Source organism: Falco cherrug, chromosome 20 (assembly GCF_023634085.1).
Source record: "Falco cherrug isolate bFalChe1 chromosome 20, bFalChe1.pri, whole genome shotgun sequence".
NCBI lineage: Eukaryota > Metazoa > Chordata > Aves > Falconiformes > Falconidae > Falco > Falco cherrug.
This window is the reverse complement of record NC_073716.1, coordinates 3,060,765-3,084,661: the sequence shown is the minus strand read 5'-3', so window position 1 is coordinate 3,084,661 and position 23,897 is coordinate 3,060,765. Positions and strand designations below refer to the sequence as shown.

At 59.7% G+C, this 23,897-nt stretch overlaps 5 protein-coding genes across 6 annotated transcripts; 3 read left to right on the top strand and 2 right to left on the bottom strand.

Moving 5' to 3' along the window:
• Positions 1-921: 921 nt before the first annotated feature.
• Positions 922-5,073, top strand: G6PC1 (glucose-6-phosphatase catalytic subunit 1). The gene is made up of 5 exons (XM_005439440.4): positions 922-1,213; positions 2,317-2,426; positions 3,043-3,151; positions 3,381-3,496; positions 3,896-5,073. Exons 1-5 carry the CDS (start codon positions 984-986, stop codon positions 4,405-4,407), a joined length of 1,077 nt encoding a protein of 358 aa, XP_005439497.2. The 5' UTR covers positions 922-983; the 3' UTR covers positions 4,408-5,073.
• Positions 5,074-7,122: 2,049 nt separating this feature from the next.
• AARSD1 (alanyl-tRNA synthetase domain containing 1) lies at positions 7,123-13,296 on the bottom strand. The gene is made up of 13 exons (XM_055697354.1): positions 13,119-13,296; positions 12,926-13,048; positions 12,280-12,439; positions 11,749-11,806; positions 11,253-11,409; positions 11,046-11,162; positions 10,223-10,353; positions 9,979-10,045; positions 9,694-9,785; positions 9,159-9,213; positions 8,480-8,574; positions 8,183-8,314; positions 7,123-7,296 (listed from the first exon to the last, which is right to left on the bottom strand). Exons 1-13 carry the CDS (start codon positions 13,155-13,157, stop codon positions 7,251-7,253), a joined length of 1,272 nt encoding a protein of 423 aa, XP_055553329.1. The 5' UTR covers positions 13,158-13,296; the 3' UTR covers positions 7,123-7,250.
• Positions 13,297-13,450: 154 nt separating this feature from the next.
• PTGES3L (prostaglandin E synthase 3 like) lies at positions 13,451-15,614 on the bottom strand. The gene is made up of 7 exons (XM_055697378.1): positions 15,455-15,614; positions 15,084-15,197; positions 14,878-14,944; positions 14,454-14,552; positions 13,971-14,060; positions 13,812-13,865; positions 13,451-13,630 (listed from the first exon to the last, which is right to left on the bottom strand). Exons 1-7 carry the CDS (start codon positions 15,460-15,462, stop codon positions 13,619-13,621), a joined length of 444 nt encoding a protein of 147 aa, XP_055553353.1. The 5' UTR covers positions 15,463-15,614; the 3' UTR covers positions 13,451-13,618.
• Positions 15,615-15,658: 44 nt separating this feature from the next.
• Positions 15,659-20,332, top strand: RUNDC1 (RUN domain containing 1). The gene is made up of 5 exons (XM_055697341.1): positions 15,659-16,121; positions 16,776-16,934; positions 17,210-17,408; positions 17,673-17,780; positions 18,757-20,332. Exons 1-5 carry the CDS (start codon positions 15,792-15,794, stop codon positions 19,620-19,622), a joined length of 1,662 nt encoding a protein of 553 aa, XP_055553316.1. The 5' UTR covers positions 15,659-15,791; the 3' UTR covers positions 19,623-20,332.
• Positions 20,333-21,254: 922 nt separating this feature from the next.
• On the top strand, positions 21,255-23,552 carry RPL27 (ribosomal protein L27). Of its 2 annotated transcripts, XM_055697379.1 has the most exons (5): positions 21,255-21,375; positions 21,468-21,550; positions 21,707-21,876; positions 22,509-22,619; positions 23,463-23,552. In XM_055697379.1, exons 2-5 carry the CDS (start codon positions 21,470-21,472, stop codon positions 23,509-23,511), a joined length of 411 nt encoding a protein of 136 aa, XP_055553354.1. In that variant the 5' UTR covers positions 21,255-21,375; positions 21,468-21,469; the 3' UTR covers positions 23,512-23,552. The 2 variants fall into 2 exon arrangements, with proteins under 2 accessions (XP_055553354.1, XP_055553356.1); XM_055697381.1 differs by lacking the exon at positions 21,255-21,375 and having other exon boundaries at positions 21,382-21,550; positions 22,778-23,552.
• Positions 23,553-23,897: the final 345 nt, after the last annotated feature.

The window sequence follows — 23,897 nt, the reverse complement described above, 5'->3', positions numbered from 1 at the left end:
CCCAAGTTACTCATTCCCTGCTACCATCCCAGGAGGACCAGGACGGTAAAGCCGTGGTGCCAGCACTGCTGCCAGCGACAGCACAGCGTGGCCGGGGGGAAAGGCTGCCTGCAGGGATCCGGCACTATGGGACCAGTAGCGTGTTTGGCCAAGTCCCCACAGCCAGGGTTTGATGGGGCAGTTCTGTGCAGGAAGGAGTTAATGTGGGGGAGCTGTGCTGGGAGGAATGCCTTCCCTGGCTGGGGACCTTATTTACAAAGGTCCTTTAACCCCACACCAGACATCAGAAAAACATCTCTGGCAGCCAGGAGCTCCCCGGAGCCTCACTCTCTGAGGCTGCGGGGAGCTCCAGAAGTGACTTGGAAATTTTCCAGTTATGCAGAGTCCTGGTTGAATCAGCCTGGCAAACGTCATGGCAGCTAGGTGCTTTCACCGGCTGGAGGTTTCAGCTGAGGTTGGGGCGGTGGGCAGGCACCCTCCACTCCACACACCACCCAGTCTATGTTCCTGCGCATCCCTGCGATGCTGCGGTGGTGCCTGGGGTGATGGCAGAGGGATGGGAGAAGCGTCACCATCACCGCTCCGGGCCACGGCAGCGCGGTGCTGTTCGCCTCCCTGGTAACGGAGCAAACGCTGGTTCTGCAGGAGCAGCCGAACTGTTGTACCGGGCAGGATCGGGCTGCAGGATCCCCCCACGTGTGGACACGGTGCAGGGAAGGGTTAAGGCGCTGGTGCCCGAGCACCCCACGCTCAGCTCCCCCCTCAAAGCCTGTTTTTCCCTTTTACGTAAGTTGTTCCAAACATGTTTGTAACAACCCCCGGGTGATGCACCTTTGGCAAAAGTGGTTTGGGGTCCAAAGATCAGCGCTGGGACAAGCGACCTGCCCGCGGCAAACAAGACCCTGCAGAGTATAAAACCCTGGCAGCGCAGAGGCGCGCGGGACAGCCCGAGCGGCACCGAGGGGCCGCGGCCACCGAGGAGGATGGAGACCACCATGAACCACCTGCACGACACGGGCATCCAGGCAACGCGCTGGCTGCAGGAGCGCTTCCAGGGCTCCCAGGACTGGTTCCTCTTCATCTCCTTCGCCGCCGACCTCAGGAATGCTTTCTTCGTCCTCTTCCCTATCTGGTTCCACCTCAGCGAGCCGGTGGGCATCAGGCTGATCTGGGTGGCCGTGATCGGTGACTGGCTCAATCTCGTCTTCAAGTGGTGAGTGGCCCTGTGCCACGGCTCCCTCCGGGCGTGTTGGCACAGCTGGACTAACGCGGACCAGATGTGCGCTTTCAGCCTTGACACTGGTGTAAGACAAAGAGCAGAGTCTGGCCCCCAGCTTGGCGGTGGCACTGGTTGCGCCTTCCCGAGCCGTGTTTCCAAGAAACCAGGCAGGAGGATAGAGCCTCCTGCAAACAGACCCCTTCGCCGTCAGCTGGGGCTGCAGTTCTGTTTGGGGGCTGCATAGAGCCCCTTGCCATGGGGGGCGGATGGGGGCAGGGCATGGAGGCAGCCTGGCACGGCTCTGATATGGAGCTCCTCCAGGTAGTTTCCTGAGTGTTTCCCATGGGTAAGCCAAGATGCGGATATCTCCATCCTTTCCACGGCTGGTAACGCTGGTATCGCTGATGCAAAGGGAGCCATGGTGGGGAGCGTGCAAGGGACCCAGCCACTGCTCTGGGCATGGGACAGCTTCGTCGGCAGCGCCAGTACCGCGGCGCTGATCCACCCTGGCAGGGTTCGGTGTCAGCAGGCAGCTGTGGGTGCCGCCCCCGCGGGCAGTGGGCTGTGGCACAGCGCGGTGCCATCCCTGCAGCTGCATTTCAGCATCCCAGGGGCCGGGGGCTGAGTGTGCCCCCCCTGCACAGGCTGTGTCCCACGTCCCTGTGGCAGCACCCAGCAGTGTGGGGCGGGGGGAGGGTGCTGGCTCTGTGCCTGCCCCGCAGCTCAAATCCCTTGGGATGCCCATGCTGCCTGCACGTGTGACAGGGACCGGTGGCCTCTGCCTCTGTTGCCACCACGACACAGTTGCTCTTGGCCTGAAAAAGAGCGAGCGGACACTGCTCCTCTTTCCCAGTGTGCTGACTTGCCCCCAGCAAGTTCTTACTCTTCCCCTCCAGGGGCCGGGGATGGGGACACAGACCCACAGCGTCAGCTGTCAGGACCGAGTGACCAGCTGGATGCTGTGCCTGTTGGGATGCCCTGGACCGCTCATGGGTCCTTTGCCTCTCCCACCTCCCAGGCCAGAGCTGAAACCACAGCTGTGCCCACCTGCTCTGGTGCCCAGGACCCCTACAGCTCCCTTTCTCCTTTCTTTTCAGGATCCTCTTTGGGGAGAGACCGTACTGGTGGGTCCACGAGACCGACTATTACAGCAACACCTCTGCCCCAGAGATCCAGCAGTTCCCACTCACCTGCGAGACCGGCCCCGGTAGGGACCCCAGCCCTGGCGTTTGCCCAGGGGGACCTGCACGTGCAGCTCCCCACTCCGGGTCTGTCCCCACAGGGAGGGGGGGTGCGCTGGCACGGCCACAGCCGCGGCGTTGGGCCCCACCATGCTCCTGGGGCCGCCGGCCGTGCCTGCAGACCTTGACCCTCGGCACAGACGTGGCGGTTCAGCACAAGCCCCTGCCGGTGCTCAGCCACTGCCTTGGCCCGTGCCGGGGCTGTGCTCTGTGCTCTGACCCCGAACGCGAGCAGCTGCTCCATGGGGAAGTGGAGCGACTTTGCCTGTACTTTGCCCGTGGCTCTCCGTGGGAGCCAGGGAAGGGCTGCAGGCATCCCCGGCGCGCTCAGCGTCAGCCGTCAGGCACGGTCGGTGCCCTCTGCCCAGCCTCGCCTGGCAGACAGGCCACGGAGCCGGAACGATGCTCCCACAGTGCCCCTGCCATGCTGTGCCCTGCTCCAGCCTTGCCTGCGCTGGGGACGGGTGCTGGGTGCCATGCCAGCTGGTGCTGCAGCCCCTGGTGTTGGGGCTGCTGCCTGGGAGCCCTCGGACGCAGCCTGCTCTGCAACGGGGTCTCACCTGGGGCTCTCTTCTGGCCCAGGGAGCCCCTCTGGCCACGCCATGGGCGCAGCAGGCGTGTACTATGTCATGGTGACAGCCCTCCTCTCCACTGCCATGGGGAAGAAGCAGTCGAGGACACTCAAATACTGGTAAGCCGTGCGCCATCCTGGGCAGAGGCTGCTCCAGAGCCAATGGGCGCGCAGCCGAGCCCGGCGAGGCACAAGGCTGTGGACAGAGAGCTGGGATGGGTCCCCCTGGGTGGGCTGTGCGTGAGGGTGGGCTCGGCAGGTGGCCAGGCACTGCTGGGGGTACATGATGGTGGTACCCCAGACAACATGAGCCAGCTCTGGCACTGATGTGGCCGCCTGCCCCTCGCAGGGTGCTGTGGACGGTGCTTTGGACGGGGTTCTGGGCAGTTCAGGTCTGTGTCTGCCTGTCCCGGGTCTTCATTGCTGCCCACTTCCCCCATCAGGTCATCGCGGGGGTCATCTCAGGTGAGTATATTGTACCCCTGTCCCCTTCCCCACGGCAGTGCTGGACCGCAACACCAGCAGCACTGGATGCCTGCCAGAGCACGGCTTTGTCCCTGCCCTGGTTGAGACACGAGTCCCAGGGGGACGGGCAGGGTGCGGGGGGCTGCTGCTGGGCTCTGAGGGGCACAGGCAGGGCAGGCTTGGGGTGTGAAAGGGTCGTCACCAGGCGAGGGAGCCAGCCAAGGGGCACAGCGGTGGCCGTCGGGGCAGTCAGCACCATGTGGAAGCACCTGGGTAGCCCCTGGCACATGCTCCCCACCAAAGTGCCCAGGGCTGCGGGACCCGCTCAGCTCCACCGCCCCATGGCAGGCGATGGCTCGCTGTTCAGCACCGCCTCCTCTCCCCCTTCTTTACTGGCAGGGATGGCCGTGGCCAAGACCTTCCAGCACATCCGCTACATCTACCACGCCAGCCTCCGCCAGTACCTGGGCATCACCTTCTTCCTCTTCAGCTTCGCCCTGGGCTTCTACCTGCTGCTGCGGGTGCTCGGCGTGGACCTGCTCTGGACTCTGGAGAAGGCGCAGAGGTGGTGCACCCACCCCGAGTGGGTCCACATCGACACCACCCCCTTTGCCAGCCTCCTCCGTAACCTGGGCATCCTCTTTGGGCTGGGGCTGGCCCTCAACTCCCACATGTACCTGGAGAGCTGCCGGGGGAAGCAGGGCCAGCAGCTGCCCTTCCGCCTGGGCTGCATCGCCGCCTCCCTCCTGGTCCTACACCTCTTCGATGCCTTCAAGCCACCCTCCCACATGCAGCTGCTCTTCTACATCCTCTCCTTCTGCAAGAGCGCAGCCGTGCCACTGGCCACCGTCGGCCTCATCCCCTACTGCATCTCGCAGCTCCTGGCCGTGCAGCACAAGAAGGGTGTCTAGGGGTGTCCCCGCAGGTAACGGCATGCCCAGGCAGGTGGCCGCCCCGGCTCCAGGCTTGGGGGCACCCAACAGACCATGGGTGCACCCCAGCCACCCCACTAGACCTGCACGGGGTGACTCCACACCAGGAGCGGACCACGAAGGCTGGGCTGGCGGCGCTGCCGGCTGGCTCCTGCAGCACGGACCCGCAATGCCAGTCGTGCCGTAGGCTCGGGCGGTCTGTGGCCAGCTGATGGCACGGTGAGCCCCACACTCCCAGGGCTCTCCTGCTGCCCTTCCCATGCCCACGGGTGGGGGTCATCAGCCCGGGACCCAGCAGCAGCAGCAGGAAGACCCTGTGCTCCCCTGCAGCTGATGGGGACGTGTCACCTCCACACTGCAGGGCTGGGGACGGCTCCACCGGGAGCAGGGTGCTCACCCATGGGTGCTCAGGGTCTGCTGGTAAGGCAGCTGTTACAGGAACAAGCAGACACCGTGATCTGGAGATAAAGTGCCGGCTTGCGGGAGCCCCCCCAGCCCCGAGGTGTCGGGGATTCACTGCTGCGTGAGCAGCATGGGGTACACGTATGCATGTGTGTGTATACAGAAATAATGTGTATCCATACACACACATACATACGGGTGTCTGTAAACAGGGGGATTTTATTAAAGCTGAAGGTGTGTTTAGCTGGTGAGTTCAGAGATGTTGGTGGCCGGTGAGGCAGGATGGGGGATCGGCTCCCCGGCACAGGGGCTGCTGCTGGCGTTGGAGGAAGGACGTCTCTCCTGGTGCCCTGCTCCTACCATCACCTGCCAGGCTCAGCCAAACCGCCGGGAAAGGCAGCGCCAGGCTCCCTGCTCCTTGTTGCCTTTCACCCTTGGGTGCAAACGCAGCCAGCACAGCGGGGTGGGGACAAGCTGCTTTTTGCACCATTCATCCAGGGTCTCTGGGTGCACCCTGTGCCAGGAGACACACTCCTGTCACCTCAGATACTTTCTCCCGGCCAGACTGCCCGTGTGCATGCACGGCATCTCCCCCAAAACACCAGTTCCTGCAGCATTTAGCCCATACCTCGCGATAAGCATCACCAGTGCTCTTTGCTGTGGCACCCAGGACGTGCCACCTCCCCTGCCCAGGTCCTGCAGCGCCTTTGGGAGATGGTGCCCAGCATCCGTTGTCTTGCCATGGATGGATGGGCCATCAGCGCCTGGTGGGAGCCCCCTGGCACCGAAACAGCGAGAGCTGTCAGGTGGGAGGGCACCTTCCCTCTGACCAAAGGGCACGTCAGCAGAACCCCACGCTAACACCCATCCACACTAAAACACCTCCCACGGCAAAACGTGCTGCGGCTCTCGCTCGGTACGGAGCTCAGCCTCTGTAGAAAGGTTACCCAGATCAGCACACACACATCCCCCCCAGTTTACTCCAGCTGGGAGCGGCCAGGCTCGGCCCAGTGCTTATCCCGACCAGGAAGGATCAGTACGGGGCAACCAGAGCCGATGGAGGGAACAGCATCCGCGTTAGCTGCGTGTGGACACCCTGCGTGCTGGGGCTACTGCCAGCCTCTGTGTTCGTGACAGATAAATCTCCTTAGGGCAGAGGTTTCCTTTCTATTTCTGTTTATTAACAACACCTGGAATGAACCTGTCATTTTCTAGCAAGAAAGTGGGAAAAAATCCCAAATTACCTGTGGTGCTTTTTCACACTGTGGCTCCACAGCGCCCTTCAGTCTCTGCAGCCGAGATTGCATCAGCTGCAGGACCCAGCCTGGCAGAACGGACAAGCTGACGAAACACTGGGGGGTAGCTCACCCTGATCCACGGGGAGTTTACACCTGCATTAGCTGAAGAAAGTCCTGATGTTCAAAAACAGACGGGTAACAAGTGCACCCCAGCAAGGGGAAGGATGCCAGCCGAAGGAGCGCCCGCTCTCCGGTCCAGCTGCCCTACCCCAGCTGATGATCCAGGGCTGCGCCCTTTGCTGCGCCCTTTGCTGCGCTTGGCCGAGCCTGCAGAAAGCTTGCCCCCCTCCGGGCCGAGGCACCGGGTGGGGAACAGCCCCCTTTTGCTGAGCGTTAGCGACGATACTCCCTCAGAAATGAGTTTGGTTGCCGGAGACTTCTGAACTCACGTCCTGTTCGTGTGGTGGGAGCTGGAGGGGAAGAGGGGAACCAAGGCAGCTGCAGTGGGGACGGGAGATGAGACTGGGGGTGACCTGCTGGAGGACAGCTGCGGGCTCGGTTCCTCTGCCAGCTACCCCACAGCGAAGGCCAGGTACAGCGTGCTGGAAGGCCGGGAGTAGGATCGGGAAGATGCCACCCTGGGTGCGGTGAAGACAAGGCACCACCAGCACAGCCTGGTGCCCGGGCCCCTGTGCACAGAAAGCTGCAGATTCTACTTGGGGGACTCCAGGAACAGCTGCTGTTCGAAGGGGACGCTCAGGAGCCGTAGGCACGGGCTTGGACAACGCCACAGTTTGAGGACTAGCATAGCAAGCGGTGTGTCAGCTGTATGCCACCCGTCACTGACGGTCCCAACTTGCTCAGAGCAATGCTCAGGCCAGGTTGCTGCTTTTCTGTAGGGGCATTTCTTACCGTGGAAAACAACTGAACATGAGATATTCTTGCAGAGGCAGAGGCCACTGCTGGGGAGAAGAGAACGGTAATGACAGCTCAAACTCACAGTGACAGAACTGAAGGAAATGTTCGAGCACATACCTACAAGAAACGCCCAACGTGCAGCTCAAACAACTTTAATAGGGTTTTCTGTCTGCCTGCAAACCAAGGCACCGGGTGGCTGCTTCTATCCATGCAGAGTGAGCGGGTGTGTGTCAACATGGTTCTGCCAGGCCAACTGGAAACGGATCAGATTCCCTTTTGCAGCAACATATTCGATGGTACCGCAGTGGAGCTGTGGGACCGCAGTGACAAAGCCGGTGTCACCCGCCAGCTGCTCCCGGCAGCGCTGCAGCTGGGGCCACAGCGACCACTGAGCCCAGAGCTCAGCAGCGACCCTGCACGCTGGGCAGCAGCGAGGAGCCGTGACAGTGGCATCAGCACACACACCCTCAGACCTCCTGCATCCGCAGATTTCCCAATAGCCAGGAAAAAAAATGTCAGGTCCTTTTTTTTTAAGAAAGGGCTCATGGAGCCTTGGCCTTTGGTGCCCTCTTCCTTCCTTGCTCACAGGCTTGGTAACATCTTGTCATCTTGCCTCCCAGTTCTGTAGGCAGCTATAACCGGTGAGCTTCTTAGTTTGGTCTTTTAAGGGGGATTTACTAATCTGAGCATCCCTCCCATTCCTGCCTGATTTCATCCCTTCTTCTCCCTACAAAATTCCAGCAGCAAAAGCCTGATTCATTTTCCCTGCGATTGTTGGCAAATACCATACTCAAACTCTCTGCTTCATACCACTGTTCTGATTTTTTTAAGGTCATCCAGCTTGTAAGTCTGATGTGCTCACAAAGCAATTATTCCTCAGCAACTGGTACAAAGTAAAAAGCCACAATGTACTGCAAACAGGAGGGCCCCGCTCTTCGTTTTAGGAAGCCTACAAAGTAGTTAAATAATGACTACTTTTAATCACTTAAGACTGTGTACCATTTGTCTGAAGAAATGAAAGATGCCTTGCAGCAAAGCCTGGATGGCAGACGCCCTCCCCCAGTTTTCCACGAGCACCAAATCAGCTCACACAGAGCATATGCACACCAGCTCCTGGGTTTAATGTCTTTATTCTCTGGGAGAGAAGGTGGTGGAGCTTATGCAAAGCAGGGAAGACTTCGAGAATTGTTCCTTACGCTTCAGGGCTTCGGTGGCTGACAAATTCCTGGAGCAGAGCTTGCACTTCTCCTCGCCGACTCATCTTGGTCGCCTTGCCCTGAAAGCGGCCTCGCTTCCCAGCTCCTTTGCCTCCCAGCAGCTCTGCCACCCTGCAGCAACAGTACGGGCTGAAGGCCACTCGCAGAGAAGAGAGCTGCCCAGCCTAACCTGCTCCAGACCCAAACAAGGATCCGTGCCCTAATTATACTGCTCAGCTGCTTAGTCTGCAACATTAGCATTCCTACTAATTTTAAAGAAACCATAGAACGCATTACCTGGGACCTAAATTCTCAACTGCTTCAACAGGTCCAGCTAGAAGAAAGAGTCCTGCTTCTTTTTCATCTCCCACAGTCAGGAACAGCAGGGTCTCCTGTGGACAGAGAGAAGGGTCCTGCTGTGGAATAACCACTGCCCCCCTGGTCTGGGAAGAGGACAGAGACCCTGGCCACAGGACCCCAAGCATGCCAACAATTCAGCAGTTTGTGTGCATTACCAAGACAGAGACTCAACTTGAAGAAAGTAAAAGGAAAGGGGGGCTTTTGAACCTTTCACGTTCAATCATATGTTGCGGGGGACAGAACAGGTACTGGGGTATCCCCAGTTAAACGCTGGCAGTTGGGCTAGATGATTGTTGTAGGTCCCTTCCAACTAAAATATTCTGTTTTAAAACAGCTGTCCTATCCTATCCCGTCCACATCCAAAGAGGTTCTGTACAGCTCTCGGGGGGACAGGCTCTTCCCCAGGGCTCCGAATTTTCACTGCTGCATCTCTTGGCTGTCGAGGATTCCCCTGCAGACCGAGGCTGCTGGGGACAATCACCTCACTAACTTCTGAAAGGAAACAGACCTGTAGCTTGTGACTACGGTACAAACAGAAGCCTGGCCAGTGCCCGCCTGGGCTACAGCTTGAAGGAAAAAGCCAGTGGTGCCAGGTCAGCCTTCATCAGTGACTCACCTCTGTCCCAATCTCATTAGCGATGATGTTCATAAATTCAGAGTCACCCTCTTTCCTGTATGGGTGGGTAAAAAAAGCACTTCAGAAAAAAAGCAAAAAAACCCCACTAGAGACCAAAATATCAACCAGAAACCAAAGGCCTGATCAAGCCTTGTGTTTTGGCCTCTTGCTGTTAGGATGGGGATTAGGGTTTTTTCTATATATCTAAATCCTCTCTGTGCATTCCTGTGGACATATTAGGAATTATTTAAGTGTTTATCTTTAAAAAACAGAGCTCCTCGGTTTTGTTTAAAAATTTCAAGGGCAAAGAGAAACCAGATAAGACCGTTTAGCTATACAACCAGGAGAATTCAGTGACTGAATTTTATTTACACAATAAATGAACTTTCATCACACAACCTTCCAGCAGGCTGAGGCAGTTCTATTCACCTTGTCTGTATTCTTCCTTGAGAAACAAGCCTGAATAGGTGTCGGAGAGAACTGCCATAAAAGGTGCAAGATACTGTTTTACCCTTTTCCCTGAACTCTCCCATACCTGTGTAACACAAACAGCTGACTTCGAACAGGTTTGCTCTTGAAGTCCCGGGCTATCAAAACAGCAATATCTCTAAGCAGGTTCAAGTTATTCTGAAAAAAAAAAAAAGCAAATAAACTGTGCTGCAGATGGAGAAGTCACTGTGAACACAGTGTTCCCAGAGATCGGAGCAGTTTTCACCATTTCCACAAAAACAGATGCCTACGATTCAATTCCCAGTTATCACGACTAAAGCTCACGTCTACAGGAAGCAGCACAACCTGCTTTTCTGAGCCATCCTCATACCTTCTGAAGCAGTTTCACAGAACTCTGCAGTCTCTTCACAGCCTCTATGTGCTCACCTGGTCCGTTTCTGAAAGAACACAAGGCGAACTTGAATCCCTACTCTAAAGGACAAAGAAAGGATTTCTTAAAGGAGCAAACACAGGTATCATCACAAAAAGCACCGTGTAGTTGTACTCTGAGGCTTATGTGATATTTGTCAGAAGGAACAATAAAGATGAAATAACAAAAGTGGAAAGGGTATTACTTGAGCAGTGAGGTTAGAGCCTTCTCAGTGCTGTGACTTTGTTCGATTGACTTCAGCACTCTGTTTCCTGTCAGGAAAACCAAGTTGGTTTTGTTCTTTTTCCCTTTTTCTGTGCCAAGGAGTTTAATAACCTTAAAAAGAAAATCACCCCTGTCAGAAAAGAACAGTATTTCACTTATACTCACAGAGGTGGCCAGTTCCTACTAGGCTATGCCTTGTCGTGTATATTGACTCTCTGACAGTGAAAATAAACCGATTAAAATCAACCATAAGGTCAACACACAAAAAACAAAGGATGGTGATATAGTGGAATTAATACAATTTGCTAGTCACACGCTGCACTCTGCAGTGCATTTGGATGCCTCTGCCGGGATACAGGCTCCAACAAATGACTGAAAAGACAGGAACACTTAAAGGTGGCTCTAGAATTTTATCTCCACCTCTCTGCAGAGAGGATATCTCATTCGTGACACTCAAAATATCAGTGATTTAAGCAGAGGGAACAAATGGCTAGCCACCCAGCAATGCACCGCCATACTGCAGAGATACCACGAGCCCTCTGCAGAGGCACGGACAGTTCAGAAAACATCACTGCTACAGCCAAGGGCCGAGTTCTGTTAACAAAAAAATGAGCCTGGCTGACCGGACAAAGCCTGCCAACCTGTGTGCAGTCCTGCGGGGGCTCACCCAGCACGGGGCTTCCACCACTCCCTTTACCATCGGGACAATTTCCAGCAGACCGTGGAACTCGGGGACTCCCGCTGTGCTAGGTCTGAATGTGTGGAACGAGGCCCTCGACGGCAGCTCAGCTGCAGCCCCTCACCTGCAAGTCACTCAGGTTGGAGACGTGGGTCCCACAGCACATGTTGGAGTCGATGCCTTCAATGTCAACAACTCGCACTGGCCCCACGTGGTCATCGGGCAAACCACGGCTTCTCACCTAGCAAAAGGACAATGGCAAACAAGGTGACATCCACGCCGCAGTTATTTTGGTCCCGTGGATACCGTCAGTTCTCTCCCCACCACTCACTGTTTCAATTTCAGGGTCATCTGCAGCCAGTTCCCTCACCACCACCGGCACCCTCTCCCGGATTTTCTCATTCACGCTCCTCTCCAGGGTCTCTATTTGCTCTGCTGTCATGGAGGGGGTGTCCAGCTCAATGACACTTCGCTGACGGCCCAGCTCCCTGCACCAATGAAGAACATCTGCTGCTGTAGCTAAGAGCAGTGGAAGGTCCCACTGTGCAGCACTGCATGCCATCCCACTGCTGGGAACGTGGCAACTAAAAACATACTTCCCTCTTCTCCCTGCTATTTACAGCACACCAGATGCACACCAAACATCTGGAGGAGGACAAGACAGAGCGTCCTCCAGTTCAGTCACCTCTCCCAGGCCCTCTGAGCTCAAGGGAAACGTCCAAGGACAAACTGTTTTTGATTTATCAATGCTCAGCTCCCTGCGGCCCAGCACGGTGGCACGTGCCAAGCAAGGTAAGACCGGGGTCTAAGGGAGCCTTTCCCCTCACCATGAAGTCGTTTTGAATCCAAACATCTGTTCGGCGACGGCAGTGATGAGATGCTGTCCTGGAAGAGACGTGCAAGCAACAGCTTTGAGCACCACCGCATACAAGAAATGATTTTCAGTCAGACCGTATTTTTTCTGCTGATGTTCCCCACACCATTTGCAAATGCCCAGCTGTGCGCTTGGCGCTGTGGGGCTTGTGCTGCTGCTTAGGAGCAGACAGAAGAAGTGGCCATCACCCCGTGGGCCCTGAGATCCCGAGAGCCCCATGGCGCACGCTAAAGACTTCGAAGCAGGTTGAACATCCCCTGTTTGCAGCGGGATTGTTCACAAGTCCAGGAGAGCCCGCAGGGGAGCCACCTGCCCTCCTCAGTGGCCCCGGGGATGGACTGGTCACACAGAGCTGTGGGGTGCCCCCTGCCAGGACCTGGGTGGGGACAGCTGGGCACTGAATGCCCCTGCCTGGGTGAAGCCAGGTGAGGCTCCGCGGCCCCGCCAGCCACCGGACACCCCTCGGTCAGGCCAGGGCACGCACCTGAGTGCTGCTGCATGTGGTCGAAGCGGCGCTCCCAGTCCAGCGACAGCAGCACCTCAGCGCCCGGCTCCAGCGCCGTCTGCACGAAGTGGACGGCCTCGGCGCCATGCCGGGTCACACGCAGAACCGGCACCTCGCCGATGAGGCCGCGGTCATCCGGCTGCGGACACAGGGGGTCAGTGCCGCTGGCCTGGCCCCTGCCCCCACCTGGCCATACCTGTCCCCCAGCCCCAGCCCAGCCCAGCCCCCCCCCGCCCCCATTGTGGCCATGTCTGGCCCCCACCCGGCCCCAGCCCCCAGCCTGGCCCGACCCCGGCCCCCAGCCCCGGCGCCCCCCACCTGGCCGTACCTGCCCCCCGCCCGGCCCCCCCACCTGGCCATGTCTGCCCCCATCCAGCCCCAGCCCCCGGCCCAGCCCCCAGCCCAGCACCAGCTTGGCCCCGGCCCCCGACCCCAGCCCCCAGCTCCAGCCCCCAGCCCCCGGCCTCGGCCCAGCTCCCAGCTCCGGCCCCCGACCCCGGCCCCCAGCTCCGGACCCCGGCCCCCAGCTCCGGCTCCCGGCCCCCAGCTCCGCCCCCCCCCATCTGGCCACGTCTGTCCCCCACCCAGCCCCGGCCCCCAACTCCCCGCCCGGCCCGGCCCGCACCTGCCCGCCGCCCTCGGGGAAGAGGATGGTGTCCTCCAGCACCACCTGGAAACCGCGCACCGGCTCCCCGCCGCCCTCGGGCCGCAGCTCCGCCGCCCGGCACGACACCACCCGGGTGGCGAACTGCAAGAGACGCGGAGCTGTGAGGGGAGGCCCGGGCGCCCCCTACCCCCCCCGCCTGCCCCGCCGCTACCTGTCGGGCCCAGCTGTCCCGCTGGCACTGGAACACCATGGCGATGGCCGGGGGGGACACACGGGGCCGGCGGTGACCGCGGAGGAACACGGGGCCGGGTAGCGGGAAGGCGGACGCGGAAGGACACGGGGCTGGGTAACCGGTACGGCGGCCGAGGAGGGACACGGGGCTGGGTAACCGGTACGGCGGCCGAGAAGGGACACGGGGCCGGGTAGCGGAACGGCCACCGCGGAGTGACACGGGGCTGGCGGGGAGCGGAGGAGCACCCGGTGCCGGTGGGGGGGACGGCTCCCCAGTGACTGACGCGGCGGCGGCCCAAGCAGACAACAGGCTGCGGTGGCAGCTCACGTTTATTGCCCCGTGCCCCGCGCGGGTAACGGGCACAGGAGACCGGAGACCGGCTGGGTCACGGCCCGGCGGGGAGCTGCTGGGGCGGCCCCCGGAAGCGCGTGCTGCCGGTGCACCGGGAGGCCTCCGCGGTGTCCTCGGGGGCCCGGGCTTCAGAGCTCGTCCTGCGGGAGGGAAGGGCGAGGTGCTGGGGAAGGGGCTGGCCAGCCCCCGGCCACGGCAGCAGGGACCGGCCGGGCCCCCCCGGGACCGGCAGCCCAAGCAGAGCAGCTGGAGCTGCTGCCGGTGTCCCGGGACAAGCGGGAGCCGGAGGCTCGGGGGAAGCAGCCCGCAGGCCGTACTTACATCCAGGTCATCCATGGCTGGCGGGGGGCCTTTGTCCGTCACCTTCTCCAGGAGCTGGATGGGGAACAGCCGGCTGTGGCGATTCCAGGTGCCCGGCTCCCCCCATCCCGAGCACCCGCCCACACACCCCAGGACCCCGAGGCCTGCGGCCCAGCTCACCTCTGCGTACTGCTCCATCATGGCCCTCTCCACCTCCTCGTCCCCTTCCCAGTCTCGCCAGTTGTCAAAGTCCACGGAGAGCCAGGCCGGCTGTGGGCAGAGAGCATCTCCTGAGGGAGGGAGCGGCACGGCGGGGCCGCAGCACCCACCCACATCCTCGCAGCCCAGGGGTCGCTCTGTGGGGCGAGCGCAGGCTGCTCCCACGCAGGCGAGGGGGCTGGGGAAGGGCAGAAAGGGGAGCGTGTCCCTTCGCCAGCCGGTGCTGGCCCTGGCCCTGCGTGTGTTAAGGTAAAGGGGAGCCACATCCTTCCTGGAGGGCAGAGGCCTATGGAATGGCGGTGATCGTGATGTTGGGCTATTTGGAAGCTCTGCTGGGGTCCCTGGTGTCTGTCCCGGGGGTAGGTTGCTCCCCGGGGGCTGCGAGGTGCTGTGTGAGGACAGGACACGTGCTGAGGCTGGTCCTGCCTGTTGTGCCACACACACCTTGATGTTCTCCTTGGTGATGCGTGGCCAGGCCACTTTCTCCTTCCACTTCCTCATAAAGCACGTGATGGAGCGGTCAGAGCGCTTCTCCCGTGAGTCCTGACAAGAGATCAGGTGTGTCTCACCTCAGCGTCTGCCAGACTCCTCTCTGTAATCCACTGCAGACACACACAGGATTAAAGCTCAGCCACGTGCAGGCCATGAGAGACACAGAAGCAGGGAGGCAGGTTGGTTTTGGCCCAAGGCAGCACGGTGAGCGCCGGGCTCAGGCCCAGGGCTCCCAGGCTGGTGTTCACCCCACTCAGGCTCTCGGGAAACGGGCAGGATTCAACGCCAAGCGGTGCTGCTCAGCCCCGCACAGGCTGGGTTTAGCTCCGAGCCTGACGCAGGCTGTCGGCGAGCGGTTTGCTGGGGTAAGGCTCACCTTGGAGTTGACCCTGGCATACAGGTCGATCTCATTGTAGAACTCCACGCCGTCTGCATTCTTGCAACTGCCAAAACACCGCCAACAGCCTGGCTTAGGAGGGGGCCGAGGCCACGCGCAGCCGGCTCTGATGGGGTCCCTCCAGCCCCGCGAGCCAGCCGGGTGGGGGGCCCTCGGCCCCGCCGGGCAGGGTGGTGGCAGCCCACCTGAAGACCAGCCGCTGCTCCTCGATGACGACCTGGACGTCCCTGCTGTCCTCCACGCAGAACTCCAGGTAGACGTAGCGCGGGCGGTCGTACCACAGCGTCTTGGCGGGCTGCCTGTGCAGAGAGCGGGCCGGGGGTGCCTCCGCCGCCCCCCGCCGGGTCCCTGTCCCCCGGGGGTGCCCTGCCCGCGGGGAGTGGGCTGGCCGGGCCCCCCTCCCGGCCCTCCCCAGCCCTGCAGGCCGGCCTGCCCTCGCTCCCCGCGCCGCCCCGCGCTGGAGGGTCCTGCCTGCCGGTGCCTTAGCCCCCGGGCCACGACGGAGCGACCCCCCGGGCACTGCCTGCCCCGTCCAGTCCTGTCCCGCCGCACTCACCTCGCCATGGCGGTGCCGGCTCCGCCCCGCGCTATTTTGGGCCGGGGGGCGTCAGCGGGGGGTGGCAGCGTGGGCAGGGGGGGCGGTCGGGCCGGGCCGGTCGCGGTCACCTCGCGGCCCACTCGCCAGCCCAGCGCCCCGCCCCGGACCGCAACCCCGGGGCCCCGCGGGACCCCCGGCACCCCCCGGGACCGCCAGGCCCCGCTGGGCCGCGGGGGGGCGCCCTGGCGCCACGCAGGCCCCGCCCCCCCGCCGCCAGGCCCCGCCCCCGCCAGGCCCCGCCCCGCGGCAGCAAGATGGCGCCGGTGTGGCGGTGGCGGCGCCGGTAGCGGCGGTCATGGAGGCGGAGGGCGGCCCGCTGGGCCCGGGGGAGCGCTGGGCGCCGGTGGGCGCCGTGTCGGCGGCGGTGACGGCCGAGGAGGAGGAGGAGGACGAGGAGGCGGCGGCGGGCGGGTCGCCGCAGTCGGTGCCGCGGTTGCGGGCTGAGCGGCGGCGGCTGCACGGGGCGCTGCTGGCGCTGGCTTCGCACTTCGCGCAGGTGCAGTTCCGGCTGCGGCAGGTGGCCCGGGCCGGCCCGGCCGAGCAGCAGCGCCTGCTCCGCGACCTGGAGGACTTCGCCTTCCGCGGCTGCCCCGCACCGCTAGCGCCCGGCCTAGGGGGTGCCCCGGTGAGTGCGGGGGGCGCCGCCACCAGGCCAGGCCTGGGCCCCCTGACGGGAGTCCCGTCTCCTTTCGGATAACGGCGGTGGCAGCCCCGGGACCGCTGTGTGCGTCCCACCCAGCTGCTGGCCGGTAGCGGTGGCTGTGAGCCCGTTGGCTGTGGGGAGGCATGGAGGGAGCGTGGCGGCTGAGGTGACCAGCCCCACGCTGCCCAGAGGCCCCGGCTGCCTCCGTGGGAGCTCGCACAAAGCTGGGCTGCCGTGCCGTGTGTGGCCTCGGTGGCTGGGAGCCAGCCTGCGGGGACGGGCGTTAAAGCCCTGCCTTGTGTGTCACTGCTCTGCTCCGCGATACGGTGCTGACTCAGAGGATCCGTGATAACGTACGCTTTGGTTGGCAACGTGCAACGGTGCTTCCTGAGCCCTGGCCTGGTGAGACGGGGTTTGGGTGCAGCAGGTCTGGGGAGGCGCCTCCTTTGTCAGGTGAGGCGAAGCAGCTGGTGCCTCTCCCTGATGCGCAGGCACGTCTCTTTCCTGGACTGGCCTGCAGTGTTGGCTAGTTAGTGCATGAGCTGAAGGAAATGTTCCTCATACTGTGATCCTGTTCTCTGGGGCTTTATTATGACAATAAGTCTTCAATTTTATTTACTGGTATTTTTTTTCCAGAGTGAGCAAGAGAAGCGGGAGCAAATTGAGGTGCAGAAGGAGAAACAGAGAGAGCTGATCCTGCAGCTGAAGACACAGCTGGATGACCTGGAGACATTTGCTTACCAAGAGGGCAGCTATGATTCCCTGCCACAGTCTGTGGTTATGGAAAGACAACGGGTAAGGCTCACAAAACCCTTCTGGCTGTATTTCTTAATATCTGTGAGAGCCTCTTGCAGACGGTAGGAGTTAGTCCTTATGTCTCGCCAGCAGCTGCAGTAGAGTATTAGTAGTTTGTCTGCGCGTGTAAACCTGTCCCATGTCTTCTCTTGCACTTTTCGATGTGCAGCAAAGGTGGCCTGTTTCCAGGGTAACGGATGGGTAAAGGAGTATTTTGAAGCTCACGGGCAGCAGCACCACATGGTGAGATCATGCTACTAACTTGTGTGTTGCAGATGATTATAAATGAGTTGATAAAGAAGCTGGACATGGACTTAAGTGAAGATATTGCAACGCTCTCACCAGAGGAATTGCGGCAGCGTGTGGATGCTGCCATAGCACAGATCGTTAATCCAGCCAGGGTGAAGGAACAGCTGGTGGAACAACTGAAGACACAGATAAGGGACCTCGAAATGTTCATCAACTTCATCCAGGGTCAGTGCTGAATTTTTAGATGAGCAGATTGAATTGCTTTGTAACTCCCTGAAAAAAGTCATGAGGAGGGGGGACAGGTGTCAGAGGATGCAGGAAGAGTTTCTGGCTCACAGGGAAGTACAAATCTCGCTGAAGTGATGGTGGGGAGAACGAGAGACTTGACAAAAAGAGCACAGAGAGGTCTGATAAATATTGACCTTAATACTTGGGATACACAGCTTAAATTCACAAGTGTGAAATAACAGTGTGAAACTCTTGTTTTAGATGAAGTTGGAAGCTCGGGTAAGGTGGAAGATGGACACTGTGAATGTGCAGGCAGAAAAGATGGTGGTGGTTCCTGCAAACCAAATACACGGCCTTCTGGAAACAGAGGTGGGCGCTGCTTGGCTCAGAGCTTCCACACTGCTCCCGCTGCCACACACTTGGGGTTTGGCAAGCACAAACCAGCATCCAGTCACACTAGGCTGCTTTGCTTTTTCCTGGCAGCTGGATTTTCTGCTTTCCTGCTCTGACTGACACAAGCCCTGTGTCCAGTTCCTTTACCCTTCCTCTGTGGGATCATGAGTGTAATCACAGAACCTGAGCCTGGGCATAGAGGGTGGGATTGGTCCTCAGCAGGGATCAGGAATAGTAAGGGACTTGTGATGCTTAGTGCAAAATGCAGACAGGCTGAGCAGCCTTGTCTTGTACACGCTGTTGGGCCGCACTGTAATTAATGCTGTTTGAAGACTTAGCTCTGTGAGCAGGTACAGGGAGCTGGATGGATCCAGTGTTCTTTATAATTTGAGACTTGTCTACTTATCACGTGAATTTATTGGAGCTAGAATAGTATACTAGAGGAAATACTACAATACCTTTGCTTTTTGTAATCTGAGGCATCTGCTGCTAGTCAGGGATGAAATTTGGGTCTTAGCTGGTGTGGCTGCTCTTAAAAATTGAATTTAATAATGGCTTCAGGAATAAGCAGTATATGTTAGCCTGCTGAGACAAGACGCTTCTTAAAAGTAAGCAGTGATCTCCTTCAGCAAAGGTTTTGATATCTCTTGATTACCGGTGTGATATCGTCGTGTCTAAAGAATGATCTTTCCTCACTGTGTACATGCCCACTAGCAAAGCTGTTGTAGGGTTTCTTCTCTGTAAGATGACCCGATTGTCGAGAACAAGATATGCAAATGTTTGCTTTTCTGGTTGGCTTCAGCGCTTTGAAACTAGAAAAAGTAGCATCAGTTCTAGTGACAAAAGCTCCCAAGGAGGAGAAGCAGGCATTTGTGCTCCCTTTGTGTATATGAAAGACCAGAGCTGGTGATTCCTTAATGAGATTTTTTTTATTCTTTTCTAACCTGATCAGTGAACCCAGAAGATGCCAGAAAGATGCGAGAGACAGGCCTGCACCTCATGCGTCGCATGCTGGCCGTGCTACAAATATTTGCTGTCAGTCAGTTTGGTTGTGCTACTGATCAGATTCCTCGGACCCTCTGGCAGAAGGACCAAGCCAACAAGGACTATTCCCCCTTAATTAAGAAACTGGAGTTGTCAGTAGAGCGGGTGAGGCAGCTGGCTCTGAAACACCAGCAGGAAGACCACGTTATCAGTTCCTCCGACCTGCAGGACGTTCCCTTAGGAGGCAGAGATGAGCTGACTCTAGCTGTGCGGAAGGAGTTGACCATAGCTTTGCGGGACCTGATGGCTCACGGGCTCTACGCCTCTTCTCAAGGAATGAGCCTGGTCTTGGCACCCATTGCGTGCTTGATTCCTGCGTTCACCTCATCGCCGCAGACCATGCACCCCTGGGAGCTCTTTGTGAAGTACTACAATGCTAAGAATGGACAAGCCTTTGTAGAATCCCCGGCTCACAAGCTCTCCCAGTCCTTTGCCTTGCCTGTGACGGGAGGAGTGGCCGTTACCCCCAAGCAGAGCCTGCTGACAGCGATTCACACTGTCCTGACGGAACATGACCCCTTCAAGCGCAGTGCAGACTCTGAACTGAAAGCTCTGGTGTGTATGGCGCTGAACGAGCAGCGCCTGGTCTCCTGGGTCAATCTGATCTGCAAATCTGGAGCTCTGGTACAGTCCCACTACCAGCCATGGAGCTACATGGCAAACACAGGCTTTGAGAGCGCGCTCAATGTTCTCAGTCGCCTCAGCAACTTGAAATTCAACCTCCCGGTTGACCTGGCTGTCCGGCAGCTGAAAAACATCAAAGACGCTTTTTGATGTATTTTTGTTGTAGGTCATCCGGTTTTCCACAAGTAGGCAGCTGTTGGGCTCAAGAAGCCTGGCTTTTTTAAGACTAAGTTCAGCTCTTTGAAACTGGTATTTGCTTTTAGGGAAATCTCACGGTGTCTTGATGCTGGAAATCTGTGTTTGACAAGGCTGCTGCTGCAAAGCTGCTGGAGGCCACACGCTGTACAGCACCTCACCCTGCCCCCTTTTGTGCAGCTCGGAAGTGGCTGCGCTGGTGAGCAGGTGCCTGCAAGCGTGCGGTGCGTGGGGCTGGCTGCCTGAGCGTGGTAGGGGGCTGGCCACAGAGCGATAAAGCCCCTTGGAATGCGCAGCCTGGCTCCTGTGCCCCATCTGCACACTTGGTTCTCAAAGTTTGTGCTCTAAAAGATGCCCCTCGGAGACACCTCTCCCAGGAAGGCCAGGCAGGCCGGCAGGTGTTTGGTTGCCTCATGGCAAATGACTTCCCTGCCTGCTGTATGGATGAGGAAGACACGTTGAGCTGCAGGCATGGGGGGCTGTGCTCCGTGGTGGCTCCGCAGGCCGCAGAAGTGGCCCCGTTCTTCAGGCTGCCGGTGAGGGGCTGGCACTGGGAGCTTCCTCTGACGGTCCCCGAGCTCCTTTTTTGAAGCGTTTGTGCAGTGGTCAGTGTGCCCACGACCCCGTGTTTTCTAGGGGATTCATTAAATCGCTTTAGCAAGTGTCTGTGGGGGGAGACCCATCTCCAGTAACCGTGTTTGAATGTGTGTACGCTGCTGGCCTTTGTGCCGCACGTGCTGGGTCGCCGGGCTCGGAATCCCGGGATCGGGCTTTACATTTTCTGTAATTCCTGCCAGAACAGGGCCTGGCTTTGTGCTGCGGTGGGTGGTCAGGCACCCACTCCCCGTGGGGCCTACCTTGCCACAGCACTGGGAGTGGGGGGGGTGGCGGTGGGGATTGGGGTAGGGGGGCTGGGAGTGGGGGGGGACGCTGGGATCAGGACTGTGAGAATGTGGGGGGGGAACCGGGATGGGGGGATGCAGGGTTTGGGGGGCACCGGGATGGTGTGGGACACTGGGAGCAGGGCTGTAAGAATCAGGGAGGGGTACTGGGGTGGGGGGATGCAGGGTTTGGGGGGGTGCTGGGGTGGTGGGGGACACACTGGGATCAGGGCTGTAAGAACCGGGGGGGGGGGGAGGGGGGGCGGGGATATCGGCGTGGAGGGGGGGGTGGGTGGGGTGTTGGGATTGGGGGGGGCACCGGGGCTGTAAGAATCGGGGGGAGGGGGTGGGATTGGGAGGCACCGGGATGGGAGGGGATGACACTGGGATCAGGGCTGTAAGAATCGGGGGGGGGGGCTGGGATTGGGGGGCACCGGGAGCACCCCAGGAGTGGGGCAGGAGGCGCCGGGATGGGGGCGACATGGTGATCAGGGCGGTGAGAATTGGGGGGGGGGGGGGGTACCGGGATGGGGGGACACCGAAATCAGGGCGGTGAGAAGCGGAGGCGGGGGTGGGGGGTGAGGCAGGGATTTGGGGGCACCGGGAACGGGAGGGGCCAGGAGCGGGGCCGAGGGCGCGGGGGGCGGACACCGGGTACTGCGGCCCGTTCGCCGGCACCGGCGGTGTGGCCCCGCGCATGCGCGCCCGGCTCGTCGCGGCGGAGCGGAAGTGACGGCGGTGACACGGGGTGAAAGGTCGGGGTGAAAGGTCGGGGTGAGGCGGCTGCGTCCTCTTCCGGCCTGGGCGCCATCGCCGCTGGATCCTCGGTGAGTGCGGGGCCGGTGAGGGATCCGCCGCCATCCGCGGGCCGGGGGCGGCCGGGGGCCGGGCTGTGACCGCGGCGTGCTGTGTCCCGCAGAGATGGGCAAGTTCATGAAGCCGGGGAAGGTGGTGCTGGTGCTGGCCGGCCGCTACTCGGGCCGCAAGGCCGTCATCGTGAAGGTGAGCGCGGGCGGGCCCGGCCGCTCCTGCCGGCGGTGCCGCGGGGTGGGCGAGGGCCCGGAGCGCTGCCGCGGGCTCTCTGGGGAGCGGCCGCCCCGGCGGGGCTGCTGGCGGGGCTCCGCGGTGCCATGGCCGCCTGCGGTCGCTGTGTTTCAGAACATCGATGATGGCACTTCGGACCGGCCGTACAGCCACGCCTTGGTGGCAGGCATCGACCGGTACCCGCGGAAGGTGACAGCTGCCATGGGCAAGAAGAAGATCGCAAAGAGGTCCAAGATCAAGTCCTTCGTCAAGGTTTACAACTACAACCACCTGATGCCGACCCGGTGAGTGGCCGCAGGAGTGCGGCTGGCAGGGCTGCGGCTGTTGCTGCCGGGGTTGGGGGAGTCTCGTCTCTTCAGCGGTCGTAGCTCTTGTGTGTTCTCTCTAGTGAACACTGGGAGTCACTAAGCATCGTAATTACGCGGTTGGAGGAACGTGGGGTGCACACCCTGCAAAAACAGACTTGGGGGGTGTGAGGCTGACAGGAAATATTAATGAACTACTGAAATAAGGCAGCTGGCTCTTATTTTAGCTACACTCACTTTGCTCTTGATCGTGGATGATCCTTTGAGGCAAGCACGAAGCTCTGGGGTGTTGGTAGAGCTGCTGCAAGCCAGTGACATTTCATCCCATCTCCTGGGAGCTCCTGCTGGTGCAGGTGGCCAGATGCAGCACAGTGGATAGAACTGTGTACAGTCCCTTGTGATGCATGTAGCTGTTTCCTTTATAGACTGCATTAAATGCCTTTGAATGCTTTTGGTTTGGTGATTTCCTGAGCTGAGAAGGCTTTAAGGACTGTAGTCCCCTACGCTGGCACTAGCATCTGTGTTTGACAGCAGCTTTGGGCTGCTCACTTCATTTTCATCCCCCTGCCACATACCGCAACTGTTGTGAACCTGGCTGCTCTCCTGGCCAGGTATTCTGTCGATATTCCACTGGACAAGACGGTGGTCAACAAGGACGTGTTCAGGGACCCCGCTCTAAAACGCAAAGCGAGACGTGAAGCCAAGGTGAAATTTGAGGAAAGGTGAGTGGGAAGCTGGTCTCTTCAGCGGTGTCAGAGGACTCGGTTGCAGTTGTGCTGTAGCCTGGGTGAGTCCCGGGTTGGACGCTTCTGCCCCAAATTCCTCAGATATGTTTGTGGTTGAGGGCATTTCTCCTCACCTGCTGTGCGTGTTTATGCAGCCGTCTGTTCGGGGAGCGGTGGGTTGAGATGGGGAGCAGTTGACCAACAGCCGCAGAGGTGGGCTGATGTTTATGGCGATGCTGTGGCCTCCTGCTGGCACGAGCGGGGGCCTTTCAGGTGCCAGATGACGATCTCTTGGCATCACGCTGCCAGTTCATCCACTGCCTGTCACTGGGTTGAGTGGGACAGGGCAGTGGTGATGCTTTACCTAGAAGCGTTGGGGTTAACGGTCCTTCTGGTCAGTTTTCTGTTCAGAAGCTCCTTCAGCAGAAGAAGTGGTGCAGCCTCAGCGGGACGCAGGGTGTCTCATGGGCAGCCCGGGGCGCTGGCTGTTTCAGAGCACCCTGCCCGTGATCGTAGGCCAATCGCAGGCACCTCCCGGTGGCTGCCCTCTGCACAAGGTGTCTAGTGGGGCTCTTGGGCTGGGAGCCACTGTAGTGCAGGTGTCCTTCACAAGGTGGCTTCATCAGAGAATTTGGAAGCTGATGTTCACTTCCATCGGGAGTTCAAACGTGTAAAGCAGTTGTAGTGGCAGCCTGGGCTGAAGAGACCAGGTGAATTCCCTGTGGGCGAGCAGGGCACTGCATCCTGCCTGGCTGGGAAGTCAAGGACATCTAGGGTGTGGGGCTGGTGCTGTTGCCTGTTGGTACGGAGCATTCTCTAACCTATGTGTTCCTCTTCCAGATACAAGACAGGCAAGAATAAGTGGTTCTTCCAGAAGCTGCGATTCTAAAAGTGTAACAAGGTCGCATCAATAAATGTTTATTAAAATCCGTTTTGGTTTGTTGTATGGAAAAAACCTTCCTAGGCCTTTTTCTCTGTGGTGCGGGTGTTCTTCTTGGTGTGTCTGTAAGAGCTGGGAAGGCCGTCACCATCCAGGGGGGCTGGGGTGGGACCAGGGGGGCTGGGGTGGGACGGTGGAGGGCTGTGCGGCCAGACATCCCTGAGCTGCCCTCGCACGAGGGTGACTGAGGCTGCTCCTGCCCCTCCTGGGAATCTGCCATTCCCAAAATTGCGGTCATCCCTGCGAGAGGACTGGGGGGGGGAAGGGGGGGATGGGGGGGGAGAGGGCAGAGGGGTGGGAGAGGGAAGGGGGGGGAGGGCAGAGATGGGGGTAGG

What these genes read in the sequence shown, in the direction of transcription:
- RPL27 (XM_055697379.1), top strand. Translation starts at nt 21,470, where the DNA reads ATGGGCAAGTTCATGAAGCCGGGGAAGGTGGTGCTGGTGCTGGCCGGC. An exon ending in AACCACCTGATGCCGACCCG is followed by an intron (nt 21,877 to 22,508) that starts GTGAGTGGCCGC and finishes TCTCCTGGCCAG; the next exon opens with GTATTCTGTCGATATTCCAC. An exon ending in AAGGTGAAATTTGAGGAAAG is followed by an intron (nt 22,620 to 23,462) that starts GTGAGTGGGAAG and finishes TTCCTCTTCCAG; the next exon opens with ATACAAGACAGGCAAGAATA.
- AARSD1 (XM_055697354.1), bottom strand. Translation starts at nt 13,157, where the DNA reads ATGGTGTTCCAGTGCCAGCGGGACAGCTGGGCCCGACAG. An exon ending in GGGACAGCTGGGCCCGACAG is followed by an intron (nt 13,049 to 13,118) that starts GTAGCGGCGGGG and finishes CGTCTCTTGCAG; the next exon opens with TTCGCCACCCGGGTGGTGTC. An exon ending in GCTCTAACCTCACTGCTCAA is followed by an intron (nt 10,046 to 10,222) that starts GTAATACCCTTT and finishes GTGTTCTTTCAG; the next exon opens with AAACGGACCAGGTGAGCACA.
- PTGES3L (XM_055697378.1), bottom strand. An exon ending in TCACCAAGGAGAACATCAAG is followed by an intron (nt 14,061 to 14,453) that starts GTGTGTGTGGCA and finishes CTCTGCCCACAG; the next exon opens with CCGGCCTGGCTCTCCGTGGA. An exon ending in TGATGGAGCAGTACGCAGAG is followed by an intron (nt 13,866 to 13,970) that starts GTGAGCTGGGCC and finishes TTCCCCATCCAG; the next exon opens with CTCCTGGAGAAGGTGACGGA.
- RUNDC1 (XM_055697341.1), top strand. Translation starts at nt 15,792, where the DNA reads ATGGAGGCGGAGGGCGGCCCGCTGGGCCCGGGGGAGCGCTGGGCGCCG. An exon ending in CCGGCCTAGGGGGTGCCCCG is followed by an intron (nt 16,122 to 16,775) that starts GTGAGTGCGGGG and finishes TTTTTTTTCCAG; the next exon opens with AGTGAGCAAGAGAAGCGGGA. An exon ending in GTTCATCAACTTCATCCAGG is followed by an intron (nt 17,409 to 17,672) that starts GTCAGTGCTGAA and finishes CTCTTGTTTTAG; the next exon opens with ATGAAGTTGGAAGCTCGGGT.
- G6PC1 (XM_005439440.4), top strand. Translation starts at nt 984, where the DNA reads ATGGAGACCACCATGAACCACCTGCACGACACGGGCATCCAGGCAACG. An exon ending in CACCTGCGAGACCGGCCCCG is followed by an intron (nt 2,427 to 3,042) that starts GTAGGGACCCCA and finishes CTTCTGGCCCAG; the next exon opens with GGAGCCCCTCTGGCCACGCC. An exon ending in TCGAGGACACTCAAATACTG is followed by an intron (nt 3,152 to 3,380) that starts GTAAGCCGTGCG and finishes TGCCCCTCGCAG; the next exon opens with GGTGCTGTGGACGGTGCTTT.